This window comes from Gobius niger (assembly GCF_951799975.1).
Source record: "Gobius niger genome assembly, chromosome: 1".
NCBI classification, from domain to species: Eukaryota; Metazoa; Chordata; class Actinopteri; order Gobiiformes; family Gobiidae; genus Gobius; species Gobius niger.
The window spans coordinates 5,673,288-5,690,008 of record NC_136852.1 but is presented as its reverse complement, the minus strand read 5'-3'; the positions used below and the strand labels follow the sequence as shown (position 1 = coordinate 5,690,008).

At 43.3% G+C, this 16,721-nt stretch overlaps 1 protein-coding gene across 1 annotated transcript in view; it reads left to right on the top strand.

The window, feature by feature from the left end:
* The window catches only part of LOC306975537 (protocadherin-16-like), a 327,999-nt gene that overhangs the window by 25,301 nt on the left and 285,977 nt on the right, over positions 1-16,721 (top strand). The window contains exon 2 of the mRNA XM_079573110.1: positions 13,733-15,546. Coding sequence (XP_079429236.1) covers positions 13,733-15,546 — 1,814 coding nt within the window. The remainder of the gene's footprint in view (positions 1-13,732; positions 15,547-16,721) is intronic.

The window sequence follows — 16,721 nt, the reverse complement described above, 5'->3', positions numbered from 1 at the left end:
CCTTATCTCAGCCTTATCTCAGCCTTACCTCAGCCTTATCTCAGCCTTATCTCAGCCTTACCTCAGCCTCACCTCAGCCTCACCTCAGCCTCAACTCAGCCTCATCTCAGCCTTATCTCAGCCTTATCTCAGCCTTACCTCAGCCTTATCTCAGCCTTATCTCAGCCTTACCTCAGCCTTACCTCAGCCTCACCTCAGCCTCATCTCAGCCTTACCTCAGCCTTATCTCAGCCTTATCTCAGCCTTACCTCAGCCTTATCTCAGCCTTATCTCAGCCTTATCTCAGCCTTATCTCAGCCTTACCTCAGCCTTATCTCAGCCTTATCTCAGCCTTATCTCAGCCTTATCTCAGCCTTATCTCAGCCTCACCTCAGCCTTATCTCAGCCTTACCTCAGCCTCACCTCAGCCTTATCTCAGCCTTATCTCAGCCTTATCTCAGCCTTATCTCAGCCTTATCTCAGCCTTGTGTCCTTTGCGTCCATTATTTTACCTTGAGTGTGTGTGGTGCTTGTGTGGTGTGTCTCTGGCGAGGTGGGTGGGGGGAGTGTGATTGCGACAATGCGTTTGTATTTGTGGGAGGACGTCTGTGTGAGAGAATCTTTTTAAATCTGTAAAGCACTTTGTGTTTACATGATATGTATGAAAAGCGCTTTATAAATAAAAATTGATTGTATTGAGATCTTAACCCCATTGAGGTTTTTTGGGATGTGCTGGAGAAGGCTTTTTCGCAGTGGTCACACTCTCCCATCATCAATACAAGATTTTGGTGAAAAATCAATCCAACTCTGGATCTTTTGACATTGCAGAAGATTTTTACAGGGAGTTCAGCTTCCCAATGGCCTGGTGTATGAAACTGTTCTTCAGTCGACGGGACCTGGCCCGTACATTCCGCAGTCTCCTCTCTGAAGGCATTACCTTGAAGAGTGTGTGATTGGTGCGTAGGGTCCCCTTTATGGGTGAGACAGGTGGAGATGTCCTTAATGGAGGGGAGAGGGCTCCACAGATCTTCTCTGCTGCTCTCAGAAGATCCGTGGAGGCTCCTTCACTGACTTTTGAATTTTGCCGGTAGTTTATCGCAAAAATACATAATTCCCGGAGATTAGCGAATTGACAGTATGTTGTATAATCAGTGCACTATATAGTCTACTATATAGTGATTGACGGGTGAGGGACAGGGTGGACATTCGGACACAGCCTGTTTCTATTTTCTTAAACTTGTGAGGTTTCCTGTTTGGCTGTGGTGTGTTATATCTGCTCTGTGTTTGAAGGTTTTCACGACAAAGTTCATGGTTTAATAAGAAAACTCCCTTTTGACCCGGAGAGTCTTTGTGAACTCAATTTCCGTAAATAAAGCAGAGCTCATGCGTTTGGAGAAATGTCTGCTATGTGTCCCATCAATCGAGGAGGAAAACGGCTCTCCTCGAACCGTCTCCAAGTGTGGAATCGATCTGCAAAGGAGGAACTGTGAAGAAACCTGGATTGAGTTCAGGTTTTCACCAAGCGCGGCCTAATCCAAAACCACCAGGGCCCTTTTTCATTACGGCCTCCGATTGTCTGCGCTTCTGTCGCTTCCCGTGTAATCCGTATCCATCGCAGCTCATTATGCGGCCAACGTAAATCGAGTTAAGGAAATGTAAACGGAAAATCCCGGCAACAAGACCTCAAATCAATATTCTAATTGAGTCCGCCTTTTAACCTCAGCGAGATTGAAAGATGGTGAGGTTAAGAACTGCTAATGGTTTTAATTAAAATACGATTCCAATGAGCCGGTTTATTACAAGTTGAGTCAGTGTTTGGCAAGAGGCAAAACACAAATAGAAATTCAATCAGTCGAGAAATTTGTAAGGCGTCTGGATTGAATTACTGGCTTCAAGCAGAAAAAGATAAATAAATGTATGACAGGATTCTTTAAATAACCTTAAAGTGGATGGACGTGAGTGTAAATGTGGCTCTTAGGCTCCTCTGCAGCGACTTTTCAGGTTTAATCACTGAAAAGGAAGTGGGGAAAAGACACTTTTAGAAGGTGTTTGGTAATAAATCTGACACATCTTTATCACGTTCTTGCAATTTGTTGGTTGGAAAATGAAATATTGATGGAAAACAGCTTAAACAAAGGTTCAAAGATTATTCAAAGATGTGCTTATGACTCAAAACACACACAATTCCAGGTCTGTTGTGATGAGATAACATTATTGTATCCTCCTTTAAGAGAAAGATACACAAGAACAGAGTCTGTAAGCACCTTGTTCTTACAACTGCCCTCAGATACTCCATTTTGCTGACCTATAGAATTGTTGCATTCCTACATTGCATCGCACAGATGTGCCACCTTCGAAACAACGAGCTGACTTTGTCCTGCAGAAGTAAAGACAAGCTCTACCTCACATTTTTACATACTGAGATATGTTCTTATGTCTTATACAGGAGAAGTTTACCATCGGTTTGGGACCCGGAGACATGAACTCGAGACATTGCGCTAGTACTACCATTCAATTCTGTCTATGCTTCCACAGAAAAGGGATAAATAACCTGTCAAGTGTCATACTGATACGCAAGCAAACGTTCAGAGGCTGAGAGTCTGAGCACCACAGTCAAAGCTATGACCAGGACCGGATTTAAGTAAAATGGCCCCCCCCAGGGCTTAAGTTTTTTCAGGGGCCCCCTTATACTGTATGTCTGTCTGTAGGATTTCTCTCTCTCTTTCATTTTTTTATTTTAATGGCGCAGTTTGGTGCATTCTCGTGCATTTTATCAGACCAATAGGCACATTTTTTTCCCCAGCGTCAACTCTATGAAAATGGCTCAGACCTTGTTTAGACCTGGTTTAGTCTCGGGTACAAAGTCACCTGATTAAGCCTTACATGTGAGGGCGTCTGCAAAGAGAGAGGGAGCTCTCCAGTGTTGTTTTCGTCAACGAAGACGATAACGATATCTTTTCGTTGACGCCCCCTTTTTTAATGACGATAACGTAACGTTGACGAGCTAAAATTAGCTCTTTGGGGACGAGAACATGACGAGACGTTTACCAGTTTACGTCAATGAGACGAGACGAGACAAAAATGGGAGAAGGTTTTTCGTCAGATCGTTCACAAACAGAGTTTGTGCGCAGAGTGAGAGAACACACGTGAATAAACGTGACCAGGAGCGGCGCCGTGCTGCTCATGATGCGGCAGCGGCGCCTCTTTCTCTCTCTCTCTCCGCGTGGCGTGCGGTCACTGCTCGCGTACATCCTCCTCAGAGCGTCTGACATCCAGGTCACAGGGACTTTGTCGTTTCTCAGGACAGTTTTCAATACCGTGGCGTCTGAACCCAGAAAGCATGTTGATGTAGGCTACGTATGTGCAGACAGCGCTGTTGGTCAAAAAAAAAAAAAAAATCTCGAAGCGACGATCAGAGGACGAGGAGAGCGGGCGCTTTTGGGAAAAGTCCTGTTCACAGTTGGCCGACCACTTCTGCCAGTGCCTATCGTGGTGTCATCTGTTTGTCAAAAGCCAATAGAAGCTATTATGTATCCCAATTTCCAAGACTTAGCGAAATTAATTATCACTTCTTATAATGAAACTGACAAAAACTTGACAAAAACCTTTTTAATTTTCGTCTGACTAAAACGTGACTAAAACGATCACATTTTGAAATGACTAAAATGTGACTAAACCTAAATGCATTTTCGTCCAAAGGACTAAGACTAAGACTAAAACTAAAAGGGCTGCCAAAAACAACACTGGAGCTCTCTCCTTTTCTCCTTATGCCCAGGGGCCCTTCAACCTACTGGGCCCCTGGGCTTCGCCCCTGTAAGCCCCTGCATAAATCCGGCCTTGGCTATGACAGAGACTGTACAGCCTGACCCAGTATGATAAATAGCAATTTAATGTTATCCTCTAACAGCCTGGGGCTCTCATACATCCTGACCTTTTGCACATGTTTTTAGTGGTAGGGGAAACCTACGCAGACACGGGGAGAACAACACAGAAAGACCCCGTCCAGGTGGGGATCGAACCCGGGACCTTAGCTGTGAAGCACGAGTGTTAACCGCTGTGCCACCGTGTCGCCCTTTGCTACATGTGTTATTTATTCTGCTGATAATGTGTGTTGCAAACAAGATTGTTGAGATTTCCCTTCAGTCTTTGAACGTACATAACAAGGGCAGCTTGTGGAGGGGAGTGAGAGGCAGAGCAGGGTTCACTACTGACACCTACTGACAAAAGTAAATTCCAGATGTGTAGCTATAGCTTTACAGTCATGCTAGCAAATCAATGGTGCTGTAATAAAAACAGTTAGAGGAGTAACTGACGAGGAAGTGACTGAATGATGACTCAAACCCTGATTAAAGCAGCTCATTATCCTCCATGCCTGGCTCTGATCAGGGATTGTTATAAAATGGTTAAAAGTTTTTGAAAGTCCATTTTGCATTCATCCTCTTTAATGCCAATATTTGCACTAGAAAATGAGCAGTGTCTGAGCTTCAGTGAACGGTAAAGTGGATCTCCTGCCCTATAGGTGAGACACGTCGTCACATTGCAGTTTATTCGCCTCTATCTCTCCTTTTCTGGCACTGGAGCGCTGTAATTGGAATTTGCTGGAAGACATCGATCAAACACAGTCTGGCAAATCTAAAAATGCTAATGTCCTCAATTAGATTCATGAGAAGTTTGCGAGCCTGGAGAATAACCTGTTTCTGCTTTGAGAAAATGATTTGCGGATTAGAATACATTTATTTGGCCTGGATTTATATTGGTTTTAGATGTTTTTTTTTAATCACTTAAAGAGGGAGTATTTGTGCTTTTGCGAGAATTTGTTAAAATATCAAACTTTATTACTATTATACACTTTGTTGGTTAGATAATAAAATATTGATCGAAGACGGTTCCACAATCCACTTCCTGGTTATTCAAGCAAACTAACTCTCCCGCCCTCCTCCTCTTGCTCCCCTTTGCTGTGCTTCAAAGAAGAGGAATAAAATGATCCACTGTGATCCACTATGATCCACTATGATCCACTATGGTCCACTATGATTCACTATGATCCACTATGATCCACTATGGTCCACTATGGTCCACTATGGTCCACTATGATCCACTATGATCCACTATGATTCACTATGGTCCACTATGATCCGCTATGATCCACTATGGTCCACTATGATCCACTATGATCCACTATGATCCACTATGGTCCACTATGGTCCACTATGATCCACTATGGTCCACTATGATCCACTATGGTCCACTATGATCCGCTATGATCCACTATGGTCCACTATGATCCACTATGATCCACTATGGTCCACTATGGTCCACTATGGTCCACTATGATCCACTATGATCCACTATGATCCACTATGATCCACTATGATCCACTATGATCCACTATGGTCCACTATGATCCACTATGGTCCACTATGATCCACTATGATCCACTATGATCCACTATGATTCACTATGGTCCACTATGATCCGCTATGATCCACTATGGTCCACTATGATCCACTATGATCCACTATGATCCACTATGGTCCACTATGGTCCACTATGATCCACTATGATCCACTATGGTCCACTATGATCCACTATGGTCCACTATGGTCCACTATGGTCCACTATGGTCCACTATGGTCCACTATGGTCCACTATGATCCACTATGGTCCACTATGATCCACTATGATGCACTTTGATCCACTATGATCCACTATGATCCACTATGATCCACTATGGTCCACTATGATCCACTATGGTCCACTATGGTCCACTATGATCCACTATGGTCCACTATGGTCCACTATGGTCCACTATGATCCACTATGGTCCACTGTGATCCACTGTGGTCCACTGTGATCCACTGTGGTCCACTATGGTCCACTATGATGCACTATGATCCACTATGATCCACTATGATCCACTATGATCCACTATGGTCCACTATGATCCACTATGATCCACTATTATCAACTATGATCCACTATGATCCACTATGGTCCACTATGATCCACTATGATCCACTATGATCCACTATGATCCACTATGGTCCACTATGATCCACTATGGTCCACTATGATCCACTATGATCCACTATGATCCACTATGATCCACTATGGTCCACTATGGTCCACTATGATCCACTATGATCCACTATGGTCCACTATGGTCCACTATGGTCCACTATGGTCCACTATGATCCACTATGGTCCACTATGATCCACTGTGGTCCACTGTGATCCACTGTGGTCCACTATGGTCCACTATGATCCACTATGATCCACTATGATCCACTATGATCCACTATGATCCACTATGATCCACTATTATCCACTATGATCCACTATGGTCCACTATGATCCACTATGATCCACTATGATCCACTATGGTCCACTATGATCCACTATGGTCCACTATGGTCCACTATGATCCACTATGGTCCACTGTGATCCACTGTGATCCACTATGGTCCACTATGATCCACTATGATCCACTATGATCCACTATGGTCCACTATGATCCACTATGATCCACTATGGTCCACTATGATCCACTATGGTCCACTATGGTCCACTATGATCCACTATGGTCCACTATGATGCACTATGATCCACTATGATCCACTATGATCCACTATGGTCCACTATGATCCACTATGATCCACTATGATCCACTATGATCCACTATGGTCCACTATGATCCACTATGATCCACTATGATCCACTATGATCCACTATGGTCCACTATGATCCACTATGATCCATTATGATCCACTATGATCCACTATGGTCCACTATGATCCACTATGATCCATTATGATCCACTATGATCCACTATGATCCACTATGATCCACTATGATCCACTATGGTCCACTATGATCCACTATGATCCACTATGATCCACTATGATCCACTATGGTCCACTATGATCCACTATGATCCATTATGATCCACTATGGTCCACTATGGTCCGCTCCTGCTCTTTAATCCAAGGCCCGTAAGTCTTACAGTTTACGGTTATGACCCAATATACTTCAGAGTTCTCGCTCCTGTAAAGTTTGTAACGCACAATACAAGTGTGAACCATTATTAACGTGATTATTAAATATGAACGCCCTGAAGCAGGTTAATAAGCCACAATTTTGCATATACTTTAAATGTTAATGCTTTCATATTTAAACATTTTCTTCGCCTTTCATTGCTGTTCTCGAATTCTCCCCCCGTGTTAAAAAATAGATGGGCTCGCAAGCGGGATGGATCAATCTTTTAAATGATTTTAAAAGAGTGCTTGGAAGTACGCATAACTAAATGTAACAGGAATAAATATTCAACGTAAGAACTGGCTCATTCCCAAGATGTGAAACAAGCAGCGCCGGCCTGGTTCTGATGGAGACCCAGAGGCTGCCATGAGAGAGACACCGGTTCATCAAATGTGCCACTGATTTTTAAAAAGGATTTACATAACTCTCTTGGCACTGTGCAGCTTTGAGTGTTTGCTGTTTTTCTTTGCATCTGTACATACGGTTCCTGACGCTTTATACTTCTCCAGTTCTAATTCCAGCTCTATAGGCGACCACTTTGTCCATGTGATGCTGTCACTGCACAAAAGAGGAGGCATTTCCTCTTTGAGCATCAAGTTAATGAACACGTCGAACACAATTGACAAACACTTACGCAAAAGTGGTCAGTACTTAAATAAAACAACTGAACAAAATCCATGTGTTTTGTTCATTTTAAAAGCCTTATAACGCAGACAGCAGATGCCATAGATACAGACGGCATCTCGTCATAGAAGGGCCGTGGCCTCGCCGAGGGGGAAAACCGAATCTTTATAGTTAAACTCCCTTATTGTACAGGAAGTGACATAGAAAAAGGTAAACAATTTTAAACTGTTGCCGTGCCAACCATGTTAAGTCAATAGTACAGCCATTGCAGAGGAGGAAAATAGATTCTTTTGGAAACACAATTTCTCAATATGAACTTATTTATCACATACAAATAAAGTCAAGTGTAAATCGGGTCCATATGGATATTTTCTCACAGCAGATTGTTCTGTAGAAGTGAAAAAACGGCAGTTCTAGCTAGCACTAGATAACTGTTAGCATTAGCCCTATGCTAACATGTAGCATCATGTTAGCATTCTCCGTTATTCATGTATTTATGGGCTGTTGAACCACTTTGCTCCTCTCCTTGTCTTTGTATCATTATTTAGTAGAAACTTATATTCATAATTCAGCGTTTGTTAAAGTAGTTTTTGAATAATTAGAGAAAGTTTATATTTTTTCAAAATTGTTTTCCCCCTTAACTGTTTTCAAACATGACCATATATGGGCAATTCCAGAGATGCCGTCTGTATCTATTGAGTCACAACGAAGAAGAAAAATAAGGTGCAAAAGTTTGCGGACAATATTCAATGGTTACCAAACAACTGCAAGGGCCAGACCTCACTATTGTTGCCCAAAGTAAAGAACAATTTTATGCAAATGCCAAAGTTTTATGTCATGTATGACCAAGTGGAATGTTCTGCCTGGAAATGTACAAAATAGTGACAGTATTACCAGCGTTTTCGAGTACTAATAGGTATTAGATCGCTTATTTGTGTCAATATTATCTGAGCCAGAGGTTCCGTTCTGGAGGGTTAGATTTGGGCCTTTGAAAGTATTTTCTACAGCAAACACTCACTTAAAGGTGCACTTGTCATCATAGGCCTTTGATGAAAAGTAAACTATACGTAGTGTGAAATATGGAGGTGTTTGGCTGATACCAGTGGCTCTGGACGAGTAAAGTGAAGGTTCTGGAGTGACCATCTCAGTCTTCTGACCTCATTGAACCTCTGTGGGGAAAGCTCAAACACGCTGTTCATGCAAGACAGCCCAGAAATGGAGGAACTGGAGGCTTTTTACCGAGAAGAATGGGCCACTTTGCCATTAGATCAGAGGTGTCAAACTGATGTTGGGTCACGGGCCACATATATTAAAGAACATTTTTCCAATAAATGAGTAATAAACTTGACTGTAACTTCATTAATAAGAACGGCTTACACTTGTATAGCTGTTATTAAAGCCAACACTGCCCTGTCTGTTTACCACGTGGCTATATAATGTGTTGTTCATATCCTGAGCTCTTATTATGTCAGTGCCCTCTGCTGGACACGTGTGGAACTTTTTCCTTTTTTTAAATGTAATGCCCCCTAGTGGCTGGAATGAGCATTCTGGTTATTCTTTAAAAACTCATAACTCTGCACAGGAATGGGCTATAGACTTCCTTTTTTTTTTTTTATCATACTCTTGCGAGTAGGATGACACCCGTGGGCCGTATGTTTGACACCCCTGACTTAGATTATAAACAGAACCTTCTCCACCACTACCACAAAAGACTCCAAGCTGTCATGGATGCTAAAAGGGGAAATACACGGTATTAGGAACTGGGGTGTGTAAACTTTAGGGTCATTTTTGTATTTTATTTTGTTTTGGTGATTTGAAATAAGTTCTTTTTTTTTATTCAAAAAATTGCTTCACAGCATCAGTGACCATGAGTGAAAACAAAGTTTGTGTTTTCATTCATATTCTATGAGAAAAAAGTTTCCCCATCATTATATCTGTGCTCAAGTAATGCACACCACTCTTTTGTTTTTTTGTGTTGAAACACCATCTTTGCTAACCGTAGTCCAAGGCTTCTGCTGTTTCTAGTTTGTAAAAGTAAATGGAAAACAGTTGGAAACCTGTGGCATCGTATTTAAAAAAAAATAGACTATCAAGTCGAAATCAAGAGAAATGAAATTTCTGGTGAGGGTCGCATCAGCGAGTCACAGACGCTGCCCAAACTCTGAAAAATCATTCTCCGTGGACCTTACCCTGTTGTTTAGACCTGGACAAACATGTTTTAAAATGCATGAGATTCTCGTAATAGTTTGTCATTTCATTTTTCAGTCTTCTCAAAAAAACGTGTTGCTCTTGGATGTGTTTGAAATGAGCGCTGTGGACCGAATCCTAGTTCGAAAACCTCATAAATTACAAATCCTACTAGGAGGGGGAAAAACATCTTAGTTAGATCTTCAATGAAGGTATTCTAGTTGTCTTCTGTACTCAGTGGTTGGAGTCTCGAACGTTTCGCCTCTCATCCAAAAGGCTTTGTCAGCGAAAACTAAGGTTCCGTTCAGCCCGCAGCCTGGATAAAGACCAAAAGGGAGGACTTGGTGTAGGCCCGGCTGTTGCTGGTTGATGTGCCGTCTCATTGGACTGGCAGTGACCGGCTGTTGGTGAAGGAGATTAGAGTAAAGTGGAGAAAGATGAAATCTGAGTCCACCATTCCGGTTCATGGAGGGATTTTCTTTCTTGACAGAAATAGCTTCTTTTACTCCTCGTTCAAACAAACGTGCTTCTTTTGCTAAGATCTTGACCTCTCTGTCCTCAAAGGAGTGGTTGGTGGAGATGCACAGCCGACTGGGGGCCGCCAGTGCTTTCTCTTCGGTGTTGATAAAGTCTCTTCTGCAATACTTGTTGCGTTTCTCCAATATAATGTTCTTTGCACTCTCTGGATCTAATAGAATAAACCAAATTGCTTTGTTTGTGGCTCTGCGTTTTGTCTTTGGGATTAACTGATTTTTGTCTGTGTTTGTGGTACACTGGAATCCTGTGCTGCCTGAAGATTCAGTGGAGTTTCTCTGAGACCCCAGCTACATACGGCACCGCTACTCCCTTTCTTCTGGGCTCTGTGGTTTGTCTGTCTTGTTCTTTGGGTCTTCTTGCCCTTTGTGCTTTAGTGAAAGACCAGTTAGGATATCCACAGGCAGAGAGAGCTCTCTGGACGTGATGCTCCTCTTTGTTCTTACCCTCTGCACCGGTGGGCACCTCTTTAGCCCTATGTCTGAGCGTCCTAATGACCCCTAGTTTGTGCTGGATTGAAGATGGACAACCCCTGTACGACTGAGAGCTTCCACGGACATCTTAGTTAGATATTTTTTTCTAAAATCGTATCACTACTAGACAAAGGACATGTAAAAGTTGCTGATTTCCACACACGCACTAAAGCGGCGCTGTTACACTCATGCTATTAGCTGCATTACTTTCAATAACAGCGACCACAATCATATATTTAGTTACAGCCCGGCCAGACCGCGCAGCTCGGCTTGAGTTTGACTGACTTCCAGCCGCCCCGGCGCAGAGCTGCGGTTAACACATTGGTTACATTGGCAGCCCCCCTTTTTAATTAAGGTTGAATAGTGACAGCTATGGACGCGCTGTGTTGAGCTGTTGAGCCGTGCCGTGCGGTCGTCTTGTTTCTTTAGCCGAGGTATGTAGGTGGAACAAGGTGTTGACTTATTAGCTGAACTTAGACGTGAAGGAGAAAATGAGCAGGAGTGGAGTCCGTGCCGCGGTTTGGGCCACGGCCTGTGATACATATGCGAAAGTCTTTGAGGCAGTTTGATGTTTTTCTTTAGGGAACTACCCACCTTTTCGTGAATAATAGCTCCTTTTACAAATGTGCTGCTGTCAGATTCTCGATATAAGAAGACGTGGACCTGTAGAGTTGTTAAATATTTGCTTAATGGTTCGGTGTTTTTGTGCATGTTTCATAAATGCTTGTTTTAATCGGTGAAATGTTTGTGACGTCACGTTCGGGAACTGGAGACGCGGCGCTGCTGAGGCTCGCAATGGGACGTATCAATCGTGCGTGTCGAAAAATCGCCCTCGAATGACTTGGAATCGCACTGGCAACATTTGTAGTAGTGTGTATCCATTTGACTGAATGTAATATTGATTTATTCACAATTACTAAATAAATAATACATTATGTTTAAAGGGGTTAAAGTCGGTCATTTTTTATACTCACTACTGCCACCTCAGGTCTTATGTGTAACTACAGTCTCTATATTAAGCTCGTGCATGACGGCAAATCTGACATGAATTAACAGCTTTTTGAGTGACAGTGCAGGATTTTAGAGCCCCCCCCCCCCCCCCTTTTCTTTGTAAAACTTACATTATATTTCACGTTTATTGCAGCTTGTGTGGTATTTTAGGATGTGATTATGCACTTTTAGGCTATATCCACACTAAGACAAAACACTTGTGTTTTCAGAAACTTTCTTTGTAAGCCTGAAGCAGCTCAGTAAATGTGTGCGTCCACATCGGTCGACTCAGGTCTGTGAAAACGGGGCAGTTCATCTTCCAGACCTGTGTGAGGCGCTGTGACGCTAACACAGATAATAGAACAAGATGAGATGAGGTGCATGCGCACTAAACTATTGTGGAATGTAAATGAAACTGATACAAGGATTTAGGATCTACAGAAGAGACAAGGAGGAGAGTTTATTCTTCAGAAGTAACGGGACTAAAGCAGAAAAACCTGTCAGTGACTTTTACTGTCAGTCCAAAAACACAGACTGACTCGTGTTTTTCTACTTGTCACCTGTGGCTTGTGGACTGCAGTGGAGCAAAGAGGAGCGGAGTAAAACCATCATAGATCCATGACAAACTCATTATAAGGTCAGTAGATTATGGATCACAGACTCTGGAGCTGTGATGTCATCGTTTTAGTGAAAGTTGCGGAGACGTAAACAGCGTTTTGAGATCTTTCCACTCTGGGACCTAGTTTGGAAAATCTTCGTTTACAGACCCCCAAAACGCTGGGCTCATATAGAAGATTCTCTGGATTGATAAAATATCGTTTGGTCCTCAGCTTGACTTTGTACAGGGGCCTTAGAACAAAGGTTTACTGTCACTTTTATGCCAGAGAGTTGACAGTATTTAGCATCGTTAGAGTTTACTTTTGTTTCCTGTAGTGCCTCTAGTGACGCCTCCACTGTGCTGCAGGTTTTGGGCTCTTGTTGCCTCTTCATTTTTTCAGAAGAAGACATTTGTAGGGTCTCGCTCTTTCCACAATCACAGAACCTGCTCACAATCAAGTCCTTTTTAGTCCCAAGGAAAGTTCAGTGCTTTAATTGAATAGAATGTAAATGTCAATGAGGAAAGGCCACGTGAAAGTAATGTCCTCCTCATATACAGTTTAAGGCAACCCAGGTTCAGATAGTAGCTTCACATCCCACAAACTTTTGAACTGCTTTTACACAAGCAGAAGTAAAAGTATCCAAATAGTTGTAAAAATTTGATTTATGTAAGAACAGATCATGTAAATAGTTTTAGGATATAGCTGAAGAAACGGAAACTTTTACATTGTATTTCCCAACATTGAAGCTTTTGTTGGATACAAAGCCATACTCAATATGGAAATCTCTGATGCGAGAATTTTTATGTGTTTTTAGGTTTTACCAAAACAGCATCCGACTGATTTACTGGAAAAAAGTACTGCTCATCTAGAAGTAAAAAGTACTGTGTGCAATTGACTTTGTGCATAACTTCAAATATAAAAGCACCGTCAGCAGTTCATTAGTTCAACTTTCTTTCTGCCTAACTATTAACAGACAAAACACTTAAAATGTGTGTATTTAATTATACTCTTGTAATGTTGTAAGTACTTGGTGAACTAATCAATGAGCCGAGCTGTGTGCTTTTATTTTGGCGTGCTGGATTGAAACAGGAAGTCACTTCTTGTTATGATTTGAAGTTAAGCACAGAGTCCATTACTTCCAAGACTTACTTAAGAACATGTAAATTAGTCGATATAACAAAATACAACCTGTCAAAGGATTTAGCTTACATGCACACTTCAAAATAGTATGACTTGCACAGGAATAAAGTACAAAAATACATAAAAAGTTGCTTATATCTAACACAGATTTCCTTTTTCCTGTTGTTCCAGGTTGTGAAAATAAAGCACCTGATTTGAAGAGAGCTGCCAAGGCGTGTGGGATGATGGCTCCCTCGCATCGATGCTTGTGGAGAAGATGTCGGATCCTGCTGGTCTACGCGGTTCTGGAGATGTTAACGCTCAACGCACCAGTCGCCTCGGCAACCCTCGAGCTGCAGCTGGACGAGGAGCAGCCGGCGGGTACGATCGTGGGCGACATCAGCGCGGGACTGCCGACGGGAGTCACCGCCTCCTTGTACTTCATTTCGGACCACGAGGGCACAGGCGTCAGCGCGGACTTGGACATCGATGAGAGCACCGGGATTATCAAAACCGCCAAAGTCCTCGATCGGGAGCTCAGAGATCGGTACAATTTCATCGCAGTGACGATGACGGGCGTGACGGTGGAGGTCACGATCAAAGTGAATGACATAAACGATCACGCGCCGACGTTCCAGAAGAAACGCGCGAGCTTTACGATCCCGGAACAGACGGCGATCGGGACGAGGTTTCCAATCGAGCCGGCGCTTGACGCGGATCAGGGCCAGCTCACGACGCAAGGTTACCTCGTCAAAGATGGCAACGTGGCGCAAGCGTTCACCTTAGAAACAAGAAGGGGAAGCAACGAGGTTCTCTATCTGGACTTGGTTGTCAACGCAATTCTGGACAGAGAAAAACGCTCCACGTACACTCTATCCTTGGAAGCGTTCGATGGCGGTTTCCCGAAAAGGACTGATCAGATGTTTTTGGATATCACGGTTCAAGACATCAACGACAACGCCCCCGTTTTCAACCAAAGCCGGTACCACGCGATCATATCGGAGAACCTCCAACCGGGAAGCAACATCTTACAGGTGTTTGCAACAGACGCCGACGAAGGAAGCAACGGCGTGGTGTTGTACGAAATCAACAGACGCCAAAGCGACCCGGACCGGTATTTCGTCGTGAACCCGCAAACCGGCATCATCACTCTGAACAAAGCGCTCGATTTCGAAATGAGAAGAGTCCACGAGCTGGTGGTGCAGGCGCAAGACAACTCGACCCACCCGGAGGTGACGAACGCCTTCGTGACCATACACGTCCGCGACTACAACGACAACCAGCCCACCATGACCATCATCTTCCTTAGCGAGGACGGCTCCCCGCGGATATCGGAAGGCGCTCAACCGGGCCAGTACGTCGCCAGGATTTCCGTCACCGACCCAGATTACGGGGAGTACGCCAACGTCAACGTCTCCCTCGAAGGCGGGGATGGCAAGTTCGCGTTGACGACCAAGGATAGCATCATCTACCTGATTTGCGTTGATCAGATTCTGGATAGAGAAGAGCGAGACGTGTATGAACTTCGGGTTACGGCGACCGATGCGGGAACCCCACCCCTCCGAGCCGAATCCTCCTTCACCATCCAGGTCGTAGACGTCAACGATAACCCTCCCTTGTTCGACCAGCCCGTCTATCGCCAAGTCATACCCGAAGTCGTCTTCCCGGGCAGCTTTGTTTTGCAAGTAACGGCGCGGGACAAAGACCAAGGTTCGAACGGAGACATCGCCTACAGCATCGTGCGAGACCCGGACGGCTACTCCAGCTGGTTCAGCATAGACTCCGTAACCGGGATTATAACCACGCTCACGCAGTTGGATTACGAAAAGAATCCCAATCCGAGCGTGACGGTCATGGCAACGGACGGAGGCAAACCGGCGCTTTCGTCCTCCGCTGTCGTCAACATCGTCCTGCAGGATATTAACGACAACGAACCGGCTTTTGACAAGAACTTCTACAACGCGTCCGTCAAGGAGAGCGCGCCGCCTGGGACGTGCATCATGGAGGTAGGACTTGTTTTTGATATTTATGTGATGTTCGCTGCTGTGTTGGTTGTTCGCTGTGGTCTTGGTCTGTGAAGTCGGCTTTCTGTTTCTGTAAAATGCATTTATAGTTGTCTCAAAGTTGTGCTTGAAGGCAGTGGCTTGGTTGGTAATCGGGTGGGCATTTGGACCATCAGAAAATAATATTGATTAATAGCAGACTCTCACAGTTGTGCACTGGGAGTCTGGGCGGCTGTTTGAGATGTATTGTCATGAAAATATTATTGTTTTTATGGCCTAGTATCATTTATTTAGGGGTTGTATTAATCTTTTAGAGGTATATTTCCGATGCTTCTTTGTATTGCGTACATTTGACTTACTTTAAGAGATGTGTGATCATTTCAAACACTTCCAAGACAATAGCAGTTTGATTATTTTGTGCTGCCTCAAGACACTAGAGAATGATCTTTTCTTTACGCCGTGTTTGTCCCTTGGCAACAACTTGCAGGAAAAGGTTTTGCTAAAGTAAAGTGTGATCATGTAATTAATTCATCAGAATTCATCGAAACAAAAGTCCAATCCCTTGAAAATATACTAAATATTATCAGAAGAATGGAAATAGGAAAGAACTTTTGTGCTTTCCATTCATTGCTGAGTGTGTAACAGAGAGATACTGTTTGACGTTGAACAACCCTATGAGTTCAGGTTTGTAGAGTCAAAAATCTAGTGGATATGTGTGAAAATGCAGATAAATTAGACAGATTTGCTGACTGTGGAGATGAAGTAGACGTAGATAATGTATGTGGCAGCCCATGCGAAAAGAGATTGTCATCAGGTGGGACCGATCTTACAACATCGGACTTAGAAGGTCAACTTTCCAAATGATAAAACTCCTGGGCCAAAATGAATGAGTGCTACAACTTGAAGGTCTGAGGAATAGTCATGTAATGTGTCTAGGCATCTGGATGCACATGTTTTGGTTAGAATGACCTTTGCAGTCTGACTTCTTCAATACGGCATCCAAGGTGTACAGAAGCAAAATAGCCTCTTCATCCCATTTACGATATTGCCTCCTTTATCCAGTGACTGTTTTTAATCCATTATGTGGTTTTCCTTTTTCCAATGGTGGGAGATGATGGATTTGAATTGTTGTTCAGATGTTTAGCTAGTTTAAAAAAGACTGAATAAAACTTCTTGGA